Raw genomic sequence first — 18,701 nt, forward strand, 5'->3', positions numbered from 1 at the left:
ATGCGAGCAGAGAGCTTTAGAACACTTCTCTTGGTATTTTCTCTTGTAGCTACAGCATCCAGCAATGCAGTCAGATCAAAGACAAAATCATCTGTTTTAGTTCCTTCAAGTACCTTCAAAACAGATCCATGCGTTTCTGTCTCCTCTGCGAGTTCACTCACTGTTGTCTTCCATTTCTCCTTCAATGCAGCACAGTTGGTCGTCCACTTGCAAAGGTCCATGCCAGCTGCAGACATAATCTTTCTTGCACCAGTAGTTATGGAGAAGGCATTTTTAACATCACTTGCACTTGAGATGAAGTCATCAACATAAAGTGATTCTTTTATTATCTTTACTACCTCGGGTAGTTGGGCTTCATATCCCTTCAGATGCTTTCTCACTGTAGCTGCCAGGAGGAATGGGCTGGGGGACACTCCAAACACCACTCTCGTCATCCGAAGCACACGCAGCTTCTCACCTGCCTCTTCATGGGGTGGTGCAGTAAGCCAGAGGAACCTTACTGCATCTTTGTCCTTCTCAGCAAGAGAAATCTGCAAGAAAGCCTTCTTGATGTCTGCGGTAAATGCAATCGGTCCCACTTTATATTAAGTGGCCTTAACTACTATGTACTTACATTTAAATTAATCATTTGATACAATGCACTTATTGTGTACATGTTTTTACATTGTACTTATATTTTAAAAACACCTGCATGTAATTACATCTGTAATTAATTTCTGTAATTACATTTATAATTACACTGTTGACCCATCCCTTAACCCTTACCCCTACCCTTAAACCTACCCAAACCACCAAAGCTTTCCCTAACCTTACCTGTATCCCACCTCAATAGCAGCAAAAGTGTTTTGCAATTCAATATGAACCCAATAAGTACATTGTACTTATTTTCTGATGTAAGTACATAGTAGTTAAGGCCACTTAATATAAAGTGGGACCATGCAATCTCATTCAGTCTGAATTTTATCAGTATGCTGAGCAGATCTGGATTCAGGTTAGGACCAGTAAGTAAACAGTCATTTAGTGATGGAGAGCCAATGTCATGTGATGAGGCATCTAACACTACTCTGAGCTTTGTGGTTACCTTGTCTTCCCGCAGAACAGCATGATGAGGCATGTAGTACTTCACAGCATTTGGAGACAACCTGCCCTCCACCACGTCTTTGTCTTCGTTTGTCAGGTCGCCATGGTAGCTCCACTTCGTATCGACCATCTTTGTACTGAGTTGTCTTTTCAAACAGGTGAAGAGCCTCCTCCTCTTCAGGACTGTCTGTCTGCTTCATGTTGATGCCAAGGGACTCGATTTCCCAGAAGGCCTTCAGACGTTCTGAGACCAGTGTGTCTTCATTAATTTGTACATGCAAGCATGCTGCATCAGAAACACTGGACATTGTGACTGGGCCCTGCACTGACCATGCAAAAATGCTTTCAATGGCCACAAGTACATCTGTGATTCTTTCTACTTGGCCTGATACTATACTCCAATAATAGTCTGCACCAATCAGCATTGACAACTCTGTATCACAAGTGCTGGGGTCTGGGTAGTCTGCCAACTGCAAGCCTTTCGTTTCGTTGGATGTGCTCACCTGGAATTTTCATCAAAGCGGTGCATACTTGGGGGGTCTCGAGCGCTTCTACTTCAACCTTCTGCTCTTTGTCCCAGATGCTCTGCAGAATTACTTTCACTGTGTTGCGCCTTGATGTTATTTGTGCTGCTGAGCCAAAAGTATGCAGAGTGAACTTTTTTTGTTTAATCACAGGTCATTTCAAAGCTCTTAGTGTGTTTTCACTGATGAAGCTTCTCTGACTGCCACTATCCGGTAAGCAACGAATGCTTTTACGTCCACCAGGTCCATCTGCCCATGCTCTTACAGTCTGAAGCAGCACGATGTTGTTCTGTTTAGTGGGCTGTATCTTAACAGAATGTGAAGCAGAAGAAGAAACTACATCGTCTTTGTCGTCAGCATCTGAAGTGTGCGTTTCTCTTTTCTCACATACAGCACTATGATGTCTGCCTCCACACGCATTACAGCACACTTTGGCCTTACAGAATCTTGCAATGTGCTTTGGCCCAAGACAAACAAAGCATCATCCCATTTTCATTAATTTTTCTTTCCGTGCAGCAATGTCAGTTTCTGGGCACAGTTCTGTTTTGTGTGCTGCACTGTCACAGAAAAGGCAGTTTGTTATTCTTTGACTGGTGGTTTGCAGTACTGCAGCTGACGGCATGTGATGCTTCTTCTGCTTCATTTCAATTGATGTGTCTGGCCTTTTAAATGGTTTGTGATAGCTTTGACTGTCTTTGGAATTACCTGGCTTAATCAGTTGAATGGCTCTTTCTCTGCTCAGAATCTCTTTCTGCAGAAATTCCATAACTTCTGAGACCTTCCATTCATCACTGGTTCCTCTTTGACGACTGTACTGGAGAGCAATGTCATCTGGAATCATCTGTAGCAGAACAGGGCATAACAGGCTGCCATATGCCTCTGAAACGACACCCAGCGATTCTAAGCTATGGATCTGCACTTCACATTCATAGTAAAGTTGTCTCAGAGCAGCGACATCATGTGATTTCTTTACTTGGCAGAGATTCAGCAACTTAGTCATATGCGCATTAATGAGCAGATCCTTTCTTCCGAACCGGTTCTGAAGCAGATCGATCGCGTGATCATAATTGCCGTCTGTCATCATCAGTCCCACTATTGCCTTTGAAGCAGCACCAGTTAGATACGTCTTTAAGTAATTAAACTTCTCTGTTTTGCTCAGTGCATCATTTTTGTGAATAGTGGTTTCAAACTGATTCCAAAAGTCTTGCCACAAGCTAATTTCACCGCTGAACTTGCTGATTATTAACTTGTCCACGCTGCGAGGGCTCTGCGTCACTCAGCCTGCTTTTGGGCTGATGATTCGCTCTCCATATTCCTCAACATCCGCGACTTCATTCTCCAGATTATCAGTGTCTATCCTTTCCTCTATTTCATGGTCTAACTCCAGCAGCGTACCCTCCTTTGCAGATAACAGGGCTAACAGTTCACTTAATCTGTCAATGATCGGATCTTCCTTGCTAACCCCTGTTTTGATGTCTTGCAAAAGTCTCGTGGTGGAACCGCGCACAGCTCTCCGTTTTCTGAGTAGTCTTTCAAGTCGCTTCGCCATTTGGACATTGCTTGCTAGTTATCCCGGGTTTTGGCACCAACGATTGTCGTGTCTTTTCTTCTTAGTGAGCAATAATGACCACTGATGACTTGAAATGAAATTAACGAACTGTTTACTGAAGTTTTTTGAACTGGATAACACAGATGCAGCACACACACATTGAATCAGTCACATGTTCTTTTTCTGCGCGCTCTCACTTGCTCACTATGCATTATGGGTAGACTTTTCTTAAAGCTGAACAACCCAATATATGACAATTTAAACTTTATCTGTTATTATCAATGACAATTAATAAAACATTCTGTAATTACTATTATTACTCTAAATTAATTCACAACACTGACATTTGACGCTGGCTCTGGAGTGGTTAAACATGAAATGTAATTCGATTTGTTATTTCTAAAATCAATTAAAGAGCCATTGGCTCCTATAAGATTAAATAGATGCCAAATTATTATTATTTTTTTAAATTTCCAGATAAGAATGAACATGCTTTAATTAAAAAACAAACACTTAATTTCAGTCATCCTGTCATGGGTTTACACCAGCCCTCCTTATATAGCATTAGCATCTTGTGGCTGTCCTAGGAACTTGGATTCACTTGAAGTGGGAACTGAACATCTTTTCCAACTTGAAAACTACATATAGTCACAAAAAGTTGTCATAATCTGAGACAATCTAGCATTCTTTGGAGACTGCTATCCATGCTCTCATTACCTTGTGGACTATTGCAATTCTCTTTATTTTGGCATATCTCCCAAACAGCACGCTCACGCTGCATTCACACAGGGCGTCGGTGTTAATGCCTGACGGAGGGCGTGTCTGAAGCTTGTGTTGACGCAACCGTTATAGTGATAACAGCCAATCACATTACTTTCCAATGTTGCTCAAACTCAATTGGCTAGCGACTGCTCTAGGGTAGTGGTTCCCAACCTTTTTCATGCCAAGGCCCACCTCCTCTCTGAATCAACATGGCACAGCCCACAGCCTACATTAATCTTGACAGCTACGTATATATATTCAACTGTGTTCATGCAGAAATGCGATGTTTTAGCGATCAGTGAGTCGAGAGCGCACATGCACAGTTTGTTTGCGCATAATAATGGACTCGCGCATGCCTAATGTATGACTGCTATATGTCACTGTAATCGTCTTTACCTTCATTACTATCGTCATCCATCAAAACCTTTTTAGCGACACTGGTTTTCTTTTTTCCAACTGAGAGAGTTTGCGTTTTGAGCCACCATTCAGTCTGTATTTCACAGCAGCACGATGAGAAACAGACTGGGCTGAACCGAAACAATAACGGAATACGTACAAGAGGTGGTGCCTTGTTTTAAATGTTTTAATTGTTTTAATTAATTTAATTTATTAAATGTAACGTACTAATAATTAAATTAAGGAATTGTATTAATATATTTAAATTAATTTTAATTTATCTCGCGGCCCACAGGTTGGGAACCACTTCTCTAGGGTGTTTTAATAAAGAGAACTGATTGGCTGACGCCTGCGTTGGCACTTGAAAAGTTAAGAAATCTTCAACTTCTGCCACTTGCAACGTGACGGAACCCACAATTCAGTTAGGCAATGCATGACTTCACCCATTCAAAGTAAATGAGAAGGGTTAACGCCGGCCCGTGTGAATGCAGCGTTACAGTTTGTTCAAAATGCTGCGGCGAGATTCCTGAAGGGAAAGAGGAAATTTGATCATGCTACCCCCTTCTGAGATCCCTTCATTGGCTCCCGATAAATTCCAGAATTGAGTTTAAAATTGTATTACTGGTGTATAAATCATAAATGATTTAGCTCCTTCTTTTTTGTCTGATCTACTTGATTTATATTGTCCCACTAGAAGTCTTAGATTTGAAACAAAACTCCTCCTTCAGATACCCAGAACCCTGCTAAAATCAAGGAGTAACTGAGCTTTTGAAGGGGCTGGCCCCACATTGTAGAAAAAAATTACACTTTATATTAGATCGGCTTCCTCTCTGTCTGATTATATTGTGTTATTAATCTCTCTTAGCTCTATTTCTAAGTGTACAGCACTTTGGTCGGCCTGCAGACATTTTTAAATGTGCTTTATAAATAAACTGAACTTATACCCGTAGCCTTAGTGGCTGAGCATGATATCCTGGGCAAGGCCACAAAGGCCCATCTGCCCTGGTCCCCTGAACTGTTGGACCTGGCCTGGTCCCCTGAACTTGAGGCTTCCCATCCTAAGTTTCTCCAAGCCAGCCTCCAGTGCGCCCACCCTCCCATGATGTTGGTGACATCATAAACCCTGCAATTAACATAAACCCTGCCCACAGGAACACGCAACAAAGTGGGCTAGGCCATGTCGTGCTGCATTATGAAAGCAGAAGAATTGTCTAAACTGGGCACAAGCAGCGCAACGCATCAAAAGATGATAGAACCCATTATAATTAGTGATATTGTCTACACTGGATGTGGCGCGAAAGGCAGCTTCCAGAATCTACACGAGTTCAATGCTGGATTTTCACCATGGCTGAAAGATGAAGCAGTTCCCTATTTAAAAGCAGAAGCTGCTGTTTAAACAAAGACCAACTCGGTTTGGCTTTGTTAGCCAGTTAGCTAAATTCTAACAAACACTAATTCTAGTAAGAATGCAAGGGCTTTAGACATTGTTTTAGATCCAACTAGCTTAGTGAACTCTGTACATTGTTCAGTTCTGCCCCGTGCAGCAGGGCAATTGGGTGACCATGAGATGGCCTAGTCATGGGACAAAACACCGCTCTTACGTTCCGATTAGAGAACATCAAACAGGTTCTCCCCACTCAGTGACGCACCAACTGAGAATCCTGCTGAAAGTGCCCTAGTTATTGCTGATTACTTTACACAGAACGTGAAAATAGAGACACCAGCCACCATAGTCACATGTTTGCCGGGAGCCAGAGCGCCTGAAATCAAATCAAATTTAAAAGTGCTGGTTAATGCTAATTGTAAATACTCTAAAATTATTATTCACATCGGCACTAATGTTCGGGATGCAGACACACTCTGTCAGTTTAAATCTAGACTAAAAACGCATCTCTTTAACCTGGCATACACATAACAACATTATCAATTTATATTTTCAAATCCGTTAAAGGATTATTAGGCTGCATAAATTAGGTCAGCCGGAACCGGGAACACTTCCTATAACACCAGATGTACTCGTTACATCAGAAAAAGAATGGCATCTACGCTAATATTAGTCTTTCTGTTTATCCCGAGATTTACCGTAGTCAACCGGATCCGGGCCGTATCCAGATGAGACCGAGGACCGGTGCCCTGACACGACCACAACGCAGCCCTGAAGTATCAGCAGAGATCGAGTCGACTAGATCATCCATTGTGAAGACATCATCAACACGACAGCCAGTAGCACAGTTCCTCAACAAACCGTCCATACCGGCGTGATGAATACGATCCTCAACTGGACACGACTACAACGCAGCCCTGAAGTATCAGCAGAGATTGAGTCGACTAGATCATCCATTGTGAAGACATCATCAACACGACAGCCAGTGGCACAGTTCCTCAACAGACCGTCCATACCGGCGTGATGAATACGATCCTCAACTGGACACGACCACAACGCAGCCCTGAAGTATCAGCAGAGATCGAGTCAACTGGATCATCCATTGTGAAGACATCATCAACACAACAGCCAGTGCCACAGTTCCTCAACAGACCGTCCATACCGGCGTGATGAATACGATCCTCAACTGGATGGAACTGGATTAAATATTTTGACTGTTGCAATCCCAGTCTTATTTATGACCTGTTACTCTGTCTGAATCATAATAAAGCACTCCTTTGTTATCTTGGTTGTGTGCTTAGGTTTGTTGTCCTGTTAGGAGATGAACCTTCGCCCCTGTCTGAGGTCCAGAGCACTCTGGAGCAGGTTTTCATCAAGGATGTCCCTGTACATTGCTGCATTCATCTTTCACTTGATCCTGACTAGTCTCCCAGTTCCAGTCAGAAAGCAACTCAGCTTTCCTGTAGATACCTGAGACAATCCTCTGTCCGGAGTCAGCTGGAACACGTTGCGGCTTTGCCACAAACACTCGACGACACTTCATCACAGAGTCAAATCCACTCAGCTGTCCACACCTGATTCTGAATGCCTTCACAGCCTTGATTTGTAATAAGTCTTTTCCTATTTTGCGTATCTTGTTGCAATAATAAAACTTTTGCAATAGTAGAAGAATAAAGAGTAGAAACTCAAGATAAAACTCTAGATGTGGTGATCACACACGTGATCGCACGCTCGTCACTGTAACTCATCTCTTTATGGCCTTTCAGCTAAAACTATCAAACGACTAAAATATGTTCAAAACAGCCCACTTGATTACTCCCACAAGAATAAGCACATTACTCCAATCCTCTGTCACCTTCATTGGCTTCTGGTTTCCTTGTGTATTAACTTTAAGTGAATTAATCCTTACTTACAAAGCTCTTCATAACCTTGGTCCTACATATTTATCTGACTTATTTCAGCCTTATGTTCATTCCTTACGATCTTCTAATGCAGGATTGCTAGTAATGCTAAGTTTAGTCTGGAAACTATGGGTGCCAGGTCTTTTAGTGTTGTGGAATGTCCTTCCTCAAGACATTCGTCAGGCATCTTCTCTCTTAAAAACACATTTTTCTCTGAATATTATTCTTCAGCTCTCTGTCTTTAAATTGTACAATGTTATGGATGTTGTTTGTTTGAATCCCTCATTGTTTGTATATCTAACATAACTTTGTAAGCAATCTCTGCATATTTCTTTTCAGCCCTTGGTATGTGTATTGTGTTTTGTTATTGATTTATAGTAACATCATGTGTGCTGTGTGTTTCAGTGAGTGATCTGAGGATTGTTCTTCTGGGTAGGAGTGTGTCAGAGAACAGCCGAGTGGGAAACTTCATCTTAGGAAGAGCAGCGTTTGACAGTGAACCTCCTTCAGATGATGAAGAGCTGTACAGTGTGAGAATCAGAAGAAAACACATGACCGTCATCAACATGCCTCTGCTGCTCAACCCTGATCTATCACTGCGTCAGATCACACAGGGAGTGAAGGAGTGTGTGTCTCTGTCTGCTCCAGGACCTCATGTGATCGTTCTGGTCCTCAAACCTGATGAGTGTTCAAGAGAAGAGAAAGTGTGTGTGGAGACGGTGCTCCGCTGTTTCTCTGACAGTGTGTTTGAACACACCCTGGTGCTCACGACTCAAGAGCCAGACAGTGCTGAGCCGACTGAAGTCAGTGACGTCATAAAGGAAATCATTCACAAGTGTTTGAACAGACACTACAGACTGGGGAGAAACAGCACCTCTGCTGACCTTAGAGCGACATTTGAGGACATTGTTCAAGGGAACGATGGATGTTACTTGACTTGTAACAAATATGAAGATTTTGCTACAAAAGCCACAGAAGGAGGTGAGTGAACAAAATATTTGAGTAAATGTGATCTTTATTTGTAAATAAACATTTTATGCTGCAATCACATCATGTTGCTTCAGGATATCAGCATATTGGTTTGCATGTAAATACTTGTCTATATTAAACTAGATTAAACAATTTTGTGTTGGCTTTTATGAAAACCAATACAATTCACTTAATACATCTGAGATGATTTCACAGATCGCTGGCTAATTTGGTTCTTCAAATGAATTTGCAGATTTGATTAAAATATCTGGATTAAGTTGTCTGATATTAATGCATGTTCTTGTGTTCACTGGAACAGGCAGATACACCATATTGCCAAAAGTATTGAGACACCCCTCCAAATCATTGAATTCAGGTGTTCCAATCACTTCCCTGGCCACAGGTGTATAAAATCAAGCACTAGGCATGCAGACTGCTTCTACAAACATTTGTGAAAGAATGGGTCACTCTCAGGAGCTCAGTGAATTCAAGCGTGGTACCGTGATAGGTTGTCCATTCATGAAATTTCCTCACTACTAAATATTCCACAGTCAACTGTTAGTGGTATCATAAAGTGGAAGCAATTGGGAACAACAGCAACTCAGCCACAAAGTGGTAGGCCACGTAGACTCACAGAGCAGGGTCAGCGCATGTTGTCGCCAACTTTCTGCAGAGTCTATAGCTACAGACCTCCAAACTTCATGTGTCCTTCAGATTAGCTCAAGAACAGTGTGTAGAGAGCTTCATGGAATGGGTTTCCATGGCCGAGCAGCTGCATCCAAGTCTTATATCACCAAGTGCAATGCAAAGCATCGGATGCAGTGGTGTAAAGCACGCCGTCACTGGACTCTAGAGCAGTGGAGATGTGTTCTCTGGAGTGACCAATCACACTTCTCTGTCTGGAAATCTGATGGATGAGTCTGGGTTTGACGGTTGCCAGGAGAACGGTACTCGCCTGACTGCATTGTGCCAAGTGTAAAGTGTGGTGGAGGGGGATTATGGTTGTTTTTCAGGGGTTGGGCTTGAACCCTTAGTTCCAGTGAAAGGAACTCTTAATGCTTCAGCATACCAAGACATTTTGGACAATTTCATGCTCCCATCTTTGTGGGAACAGTTTGGGGATGACCCCTTCCTGTTCTAACATGACTGCGCACCAGTGCACAAAGCAAGGTCCATAAAGACATGGATGAGCGAGTTTGGTGTGGAGGAAATTGACTGGCCTGCACAGAGTCTTGACCTCAACCTGACAGAACACCTTTGGGATAAATTATAGCGCCAACATCACTGCCTGACTTCACAAATGAGCTTCTAGAAGAATGGTCAAAAATCCCATAAACACACTCCTAAACCTTGTGGAAAGCCTTCCCAGAAGAGTTGAAGCTGTTATAGCTGCAAAGGGTGGGCCAACTCCATATTAAACCCAACGGATTAAGAATGGGATGTCATTAAAGTTCATGTGCACATAAAGGCAGGCGTCCCAAAACTTTTGGTAATACAGTGTACATTGATACTCGAAACCATGGTCAACAATGCAGTGACTGGGTGGCAGCAAAACAGCAACATAATGACGTCATGATGAAACATGATGAAAAAAATGACATAAATGTTATAATAGAATATAACATTTATAAATATATTATTTGTTGCATGATTCCCAATTATTTCCATTATTTCCTGATTTCTAGTATTTGTACAGGCTTTATATTTTTATTTCAATGTTTTAATTAGCAATTCATTTAATTCTAATTAATAGCGCCCCCTACCGTTGTGCCGCATCACTCCCTGGGTGGTTTCTGCCACGACCACGTAACACTATCTTGGTCACGAGCCACTTCCTCTATTCATATTACTCAACTCCTGTAAAAGGTTTACCTTTATAGATTCAGGAGGAGTCAGGTAGGCATATAATATTTTCTTCTTAGATTATATTATCTCAGGGTCTACTTCTGATCACTACCGTACCTCCTAGGCCTACGGTTCAGATATTGACCAAGCTTACCTGGGTGGGGTGGGTTAGCCTCCCGTTCAGTGCACCACAGCTGGCTCTTCGCCCTCAGAGGACAGCTATGCCTGCTAATGCACTCCCACGGCCCACTCTGTTGCGACTGGTTGGCAACCTTGACTGACTTTGTAAAGTCCGTTGGGATATCTTTATAAAAATCTTTTTCAGACAGTCAACTTCTGATACCCCAAATGGATTCTCACTCTACAACAATAAACAGACTGAGACAATACTATCAGAGTTATGAGGGTGTCACAGTTGTAGTAGAGAGGCACAGACATCGACTTCAACATGAAACTGGGTTTAATTACCAAAGGAACATTAAACACCAACATGAAGCAAACAATAGAACCGACAAGGGAGTGCAGGGAGTGAGTCTAAAGCCGTTTCTCAATATGTGTACTTGTCTGTACTTGTGTTCTTGTGGCCTTGTGAAACGTCATCAGTCGCTGTCCAAGTACTGTTCCAATTCAAAGTTCGCATCTAGCCAAGTTCCGTTCAAATCCCCGGATGTGTTCTTGATCCGCCCTTTTATCGAGGATGCATCGTGAGGTGACTTGTGCAGACTTGAGACGGCCAGGTATCCCAGAATGCATCTCGCACTAACCAGCAAGCATCAATAGTAAAGGAGAAAACCCGTGTAATTTAAACATATTACTGTTAATATGTCATGATATGTAGTTTTAAGAGTTTTTCAGGCGAGAATGTGCTGGTTTAAATCTCAAATTTGTGGTTTATTGATAAAGATAGCACCTTTCTGACAATTTGATCTGAGATCCAGGAGATCACTGGACGCTCAGCGCTCCAAGAGCAGCCTTACCTCGGCTAGTTCTTCTAACGTTTGCCGCTGGCTCCATTTTGGCTGAGGGCAATGTGACATTGCATAATTTTAAATATGGCTATTTAACTTTTGTATCTTACTAAAGTGCTGATTTTGTACGCTTGACTGAATTGTTTACTTTATTTCTTATTGTATATTCTTATACATTTTTATAATGGCTACCGATGATTAAAACTGACATAAAACAAATAGAGACATGGTTTTGTTTTATGTTAAAGCCTATTTCATTTCATTACAGTGAAGATAATCAGATTATGCACAAATAGAATGTTTAATAGTTTTGAAATTTATATGAGGCAGGGTTGTTTAATGTTTCGTTTTGTTATAAATATATGCAGACATTGCAGAAAATTAATGACTCGTTGCCTGAGGCTATTAATGTTTTTGTTTATTTTTTAAATAAAACGAAAAGAGGCAGAGTGGTGTTTTATTCTTGGCTAAAATATACATACAGAGATAACCGGAGAAGCCAGAGCGAGCTGAGTGATGTTATCAAGAACGCTGCTGTTCCATTTGCAGAATCACCGGACTTGTGTTCTCCCATCCACAGGAGTCCGTTCTCCTGAGTCGAACTTGCCAAGTCCAAACTACCAAGGATGCGAGTCCGAACTTTGCGAACTTGGTTTTGAGAAACGTCTTAACTTAAAGGGAGTGCTAATGACGATAGACCGGTGCAGGGAATGGGATGGCAGGAAAGCTGACGAGGGAAGTACAAACAGGTGATGAACAGGGAGGATTCTGGGAAACGGAGTGCGGGACAGGCGTGGTTGTAACAGAGGGCAGTCCTCATTAGGGCCCGAGCACCGATGGTGTGAGGACCCTATTGGAATTGCTCAGCCAATTATTCTTCTTCTCCAAAATGAATCGCATTTTTGAGGGCCTAAACGTTCTCAAAAACTCATGAAACTTTGCACACATGTCAGAAGTGGTGAAAATTTACATCTGATATGGGTTTCAGAATTAGGTGTGGCAAAATGGCTCGATAGCGCCACCTACAAAATTTCAATTAAGCGCCCTTCGTGCTACATTTCACGTACAGTTATGAAACTCGGTAGACAGATGTAACAGCCCAATACCTACAAAAAAGCCCCTGGGTGCAAAGTTTGTAAACCCAACAGGAAATGAGATATTTTGAATTTTCTCTACAAAATTTTGGCAGTTTTTGCCATGTCCACATGTTGTACTTTAACAAACTCCTCCTAGAGCTTTAATCAGATCAACATCATATATGGCCAGTCTAATCTTAAGGCCTTTGAGATGTTAAATTGCAAAGATCTTGAGTTTTCGCTGAAGGGCGTGTCCGTGGTGACCGACAAAGTCTGATGTTTCGCCATGTAAGGTGAATCACTTTTTTGAGGGCCGAAACATACTCGAAAACTCATGAAACTTTGCAGATGTGTCAGAAGTGGTGAAAATTTACGTCTGAAATGGGTTTCAGAATTAAGTGTGGCAAAATGGCTCGATAGCGCCACCTAAAAAATTTCAACGAAGTACCCCTGACACTACGTTTCACGTACAGGTATGACATTTGGTACACACATCTAACAGCCCATTACCTACAAAAAAGTCTCTTGGAGTGAAATCTGAAAACCAACAGGAAGTGAGATATTTTGAATTTTCTTTGCAAAATGTGTGCAGTTTTTGCCATTTCCACATGTTGTACTTTAACGAACTCCTCCTAGAGCTTTAATCAGATCAACATCATATTTGGTCAGTCTAATCTAAAGGCCTTTGTGACGTTAAATTGCGAAGATCTAGAGTTTTCGCTGAAGGGTGTGGCCATAGCGGCCTGCCAAAGTTCGATGTTTTGCCATGAAACAGGAAGTTGTTGTAACTCAGGCATACGATGTTGGATCTGCCCCAAACTTCACAAGTTCTATTAGAGTCCTGACCTGAAGATATCTATATGCCAATGTTCAGTTGCAGTCATAGCGCCACCTGCCAGCAACAGGAAATGTCATGTTTTACACTGTGATTAACTCCTCATAGACATTTAATAATAACAACATCATATATGGCCAGTCTAATCTTAAGGCCTTAGCGACATTTAATTGCAAAGATCTTGTGTTTTCGTTGAAGGGCGTCTCCGTGGCAGCCTGACAAATTCTGATATTTCGCCATGAATTATGAAGCTGTTGTAACTCAAGCATACAATGTCCGATCTGCCCCAAACTTCACATTTGTGATAAGAGTCCTGGCCTAAAGACATCTATATGCCAATATTCAGTTAGTCATAGCGCCACCTGCTGGCAACAGGAAATGGTATGCTTTACACTTTAGTTCACTCTCAGAAAAACATTTTAATATGCCATGATGTACCAAACATACTAGAAATATGTTAAATCATGAAACATTTGGCTAAGTGCTAATGTATGCGATAAATGCCAAGAAACAGGAAGTTCTAGTAACTCAGGCATACAATGTCCAATCTGCTCCAAACTTCACATGTTTGATAATAGTCCTGGCCTGAGGACATCTACATGGCAATATTTGGTTACGGTCAAAGCGCCACCTATTGGCAGCAGGAAGTGTGGCACTTTGAAATGACTTGGCTATATTTCTCCTGTATTTACTCGCTTGCATCCATGTCACCCACTGTTCACTGTTTTCCTGATGCCAATGGGTGGCGGTTAGCCCGGGTGCGAGGGCCCTTTCATCGCTGCTTGCAGCTTTAATTCTCATTTTATTATTTCTTGCAAAGGCAAAAGCTAAATACACCACTCTATGCCAGCTAAGCTGAAAGTTCCATGGGCCAGATAAATAATTACATTTTAAACCTTAACCTCTTCTCTATTCAGTATATGTTCTTCTCTAAGTAAATCAGGTGTCTTCTTTGATGTTCTGAGGGTTGTGGTCTGGCGCCGGCTTCCGCTTGCTGCTTGCTTGTATGCTCTTTCTTTCTTCAGCAAAACTGCACAACTACTACTCCTACTACCACTACTCAGAGAGCTATAAAGGCCCCTGTATTTATATTCTCTTTTGATGCACTTTATCTCTTCATTTACACACACGTGGCTTCTACTTGCGTTAACATACTACCTGCATGTGTTAATTACTGGTTTACTTGTCTATCACCTTTTTTACTTGTGTCAATGCATTTCCTATTTGCGTCAATGGCTTAAGCAATACACACATTTTTTATTATACATTTTTATCAGATTTCTACCTTGCTAGACATTTATTTCCTAACTGTCTTCATTTTGGTCAGTTACACACAACAATGCTTCTATCCCCCATGTTCACACATAATGCAACATTTGCCATCTCTACAGGATGTGGTATACACTCTCGAGCCCACAGCATGTGTGTGTTTTCATGTCACCTTATGAAAACTTCATAAACCCCAGAGATTTTCCAAGTTCAACAATTTTCTGCTTTTTATTATATCTTTTAAAATCTTTGTCAAATTGTTTGGAAGAGAACACTCCATTCCTCTTGACACCGTATAACAGTGAGCCAGAAGTGGCCAGAAGAATAACTTCCTTTTTAAGAGTTGGAAAATCGGACTAATAGTTCCGCTGGACAAAACTAGACCAGTCTTTCTAAAATCAACTAGAACTAATTGTAAACTATATATATATATATATATATATATATATATATATATATATATATATATATATATATATATATATATATATAATGTAGTTAATTATAATCCATTGAAATTAATATATGTATAATTCCCTTCGATTTATATTATAATTGATCATAATGCATTATTATTTAATTATATATATTTCACCCATTATTTGAGCTAATTCATAAAATCGTTACAAGAACACAGCGTTTATTAACAACCTGCAACGTGCTACCCAGTCTACATGCTTAACGCTTCACACATACTCCTGACATGCCCCCTTATACTTCGTATCTCCTAAAGTTAAAGTAACAGTATTGAAATGATGAACAATATCATATCACACGACAGGCTTAAGCTAGTCCTATACTAAAATGCATGTTTGAGCTGTTTTAACTGAAAGTAACTTGTACTGACATATCTCAAAACAGGGGTCGGCAATTAAGTTTGGCATCGGGCCAAAAAACATTTTCGCCACTAGATGGCGGGCCAGAACATAGTCAAAGGATAATTTAAGAAATTAGGCTAATTGATGAAAAATGCAACTAGAATTGCCTGTGACAGACTGTTACAGTGTCTTTTGTAACTGGTAGTGAGCTGTTACTCTGTGTTAAATCCTGTAGTAGGAAAGTCATTAACAAAAAGCCACATTTATGTGGCGGTGTCCAGGTTATACACTGGATAAATGAATAAAGTGGAGTAGTGACCTGACAAGTATCTTCATTCACCAACTTGCAACACAGACAACCTTGCTAAAACACACATATGTGGGAGATGCGGAATGGATGAAAATGACAAGAGTCATGCTCATAACGAACTATGATTTATTTCCATATTGTGAATAAATGAGTATCATTTTAATTAGCTTGTTACACATTGGAGCCTAACTTATTGTAATAATTATTTGACATAGCCTACTTTTACACTCAGAATTATTCCTTGAAATCCTCACATACTAAATTACAATTTTTTTAGTTGTTTGCATGCTGGAGGTACGCTATTATGTTGTGTACAGAGTGATGTTAACATTGAAGCTCTGGTGAGAGAAAATGGCACTATCAAAGAGTCTAAAGAGAATAGTTGACAGTGAAAATATAGCATACAAAGAAGAATGGAAAGACAACTACTTACCTAGTTTTGTGAATGCAAAGCCGGTGTGTCTTATCTGCAACAAAGTTGTCGCTGTTTGCAAAGAATATAATATTAGGGGCCGTTAACATGTTGTGTCTAAAAACACGTGGAAAGCACAGCCACGCCTCTTTCCTTTCCAAAGTGCTTTCGCTCCTGTGGCGTCTGTCGTTGCTATGCAACCATGAACTGCGCTCCCCAGACAGATCTATTTCAGAACCAGCCGCTATCAAAATAATCTGGCTGGGTCAATCTGCTATTGACTGTTAAGTTAGCACTTTTAAACATCGTTCACTTAATAATAAATCACTTCTAGTCAACGACTTAATAACCACAAACAACCTAGATTTTATGCTTCTAAATGAAACATGGCTTGAAGACAGTTTCAGTTTGTGGTGTCACCACTTGTCCTGTGGGTGGCACTAGTAGATCTAAAATGTATATGAGTGTACCAGGAGAGTGAAGATGAGTTCGCCTGAGTAAAAAGCATGTTCATAAGCTATCTCTGTGTTGCTTGCGTCTTTACAAAGACATAACATATTGGCGACGAGGATGCCGTGGAATTTAAGTCAGCCCACACCATTTCTACAAAATGTGGGTGAGCCGCCGATGCCATTTAAGGCATGGATTCGTGTTTTCGAGAATTATGTCTTGACCATGGACGAAGAGCTATCGGAAACCTGAAAACGCGCTCTATTGATTCACTGCCTGGGGGCAGAAGGCCAGAGACTATTTTACACGCTCACGGTTGCAGATGATAAGCACGACACGGCATTGCAAGCTATTCGCACATTCTTCGAGCCAAAAGTGAATGTGGTAGCTGAACGGTACAGGTTTCGCCAGCGAGGACAACGGCATGGTGAAACTGCGGATCAATACGTTGCGACGTTAAAGGAGCTCGCGGCTACATGCGAATTTGGAGCCATGGAGGAGGAAATGATCCGTGATCAACTTGTTGAAAAAACAAATTCAAACCGCATAAGGGAACGTTTACTCCTAGAGGTGGATCTTACTTTGAAAAAAGCTGTCACAATTGCACAACATCAGCACAACAGATCTGGCCGCGAAACGGGGAAAAATGCACAGACATTACGAGGAGCGACGGCGATGCACTCATCTACATCCCAAGGGAAAACGTGTTACAAGTGTGGGTCAAAACAGCATACTGCAAACTTTCAAAAATGCCCTGCCAAAGATGCTATATGTAATGCATGTAAGAAAAAAGGGCATTTCGCCAAAGTGTGCCGTGGACACAAAAACGTAAGTGAGATCTCAATTCCTGAGGTGACTGTGCTTACGGTAGAAAGCCCTTGTCGTGACTCAAGCAAGATAATGTGTACTGTTCAAATTAGCGTATGTGGAACAACACAGAATGTGGAGTTAATGCTGGATACGGGCTCAGCAGTATCAATTATTCCAATGTCAGTGTGTACTCAGTATTTTCCTAATGCTACCCTTGTGAAAGCGAAAGTGAACTTAGTGAGCTATGGTGGACACGCCATATCTGTAATGGGATGCATAGCAGCTGAGATCATGTATGGCGAGCGGCGTGCTACAGCTGAACTGTTCGTTGTGGCACTGCGGTGTTGGGACGAGACTTGTTTGCGGCCTTGGAACTGCAGCTGTTAGATGGCCGTATTGTTACATGCTGCGCGATAAATTCAGCTGACGTGAGTACTAATCCTGAGAAACTGGGCTGCGCACAAGGATTTACACACTTAGTCAAAGTTTGTGCCGATGTGAAACCAGTACAGCAGAAACTGCGCCGCCTTCCATTTGCAGTCCATGACGCTGTGTCAAAGGAATTAATGGACCTTATGGACTGGCGTCAGGGCCAAGTTGTTTTCAGAGACTGATGTCGACCATATTTAAAGGACTTGCACATGTTCAGTGTTACTTGGACGATGTCATTGTCTCAGGAAAGACCATTGAAGAACATGACAAGAACTTGAACGCAGCACTTCAGCGTCTAGAAACAGCTGGACTTAAATTGACCTTTGACAAATGCCACATCAAACAGACGGAGCTGTCATTCTTAGGACACACAATCTCGGCTGAAGGACTTCAGCCAGATGCTTCTCATGTCCATGCAGTCTCACAAGCTCCACCACCAACTGATACTGCCAGCTTACGCTCTTTCCTTGGGCTCACTTCGTGGTATTCAAAATTTATACCCGATTATTCTGCTGTGGTCGAGCCCCTTAGAGTGTTGACTCGCGGATCTGCTTCATTCACCTGGACGCCTGAAGCACAGAAAAGTTTTGAGCGGGTGAAAGACCTTATAATTAATAGCCCTGCACTGACACTTTTCGACCCTGAGTTACACACTATCGTTACAACTGATGCTTCTAATTACGGTCTGGGCGCCGTTCTCACCCAAATGCACCCAGACGGGTCTGAAAAGACTGTTGCTTTTGCATCACGCACCCTCACACAGGCTGAACGCAAGTACTCCACAATTGAGAAGGAAGCATTAGACTGTGTGTGGGCCACGGAGAAATGGAGAACTTATCTGTGGGGGCGATGTTTTATATTACGTACAGACCACAGCCCACTCACAACACTGCTCACTTCGAAGGGACAAG

At 41.6% G+C, this 18,701-nt stretch overlaps 1 protein-coding gene across 1 annotated transcript in view; it reads left to right on the top strand.

The window, feature by feature from the left end:
• The window catches only part of LOC137025118 (uncharacterized), a 35,960-nt gene that overhangs the window by 12,991 nt on the left and 4,268 nt on the right, over window positions 1-18,701 (top strand). The window contains exon 3 of the mRNA XM_067393149.1: window positions 8,002-8,577. Coding sequence (XP_067249250.1) covers window positions 8,002-8,577 — 576 coding nt within the window. The remainder of the gene's footprint in view (window positions 1-8,001; window positions 8,578-18,701) is intronic.

Source organism: Chanodichthys erythropterus, chromosome 8, assembly GCF_024489055.1.
Source record: "Chanodichthys erythropterus isolate Z2021 chromosome 8, ASM2448905v1, whole genome shotgun sequence".
Lineage (NCBI taxonomy): Eukaryota > Metazoa > Chordata > Actinopteri > Cypriniformes > Xenocyprididae > Chanodichthys > Chanodichthys erythropterus.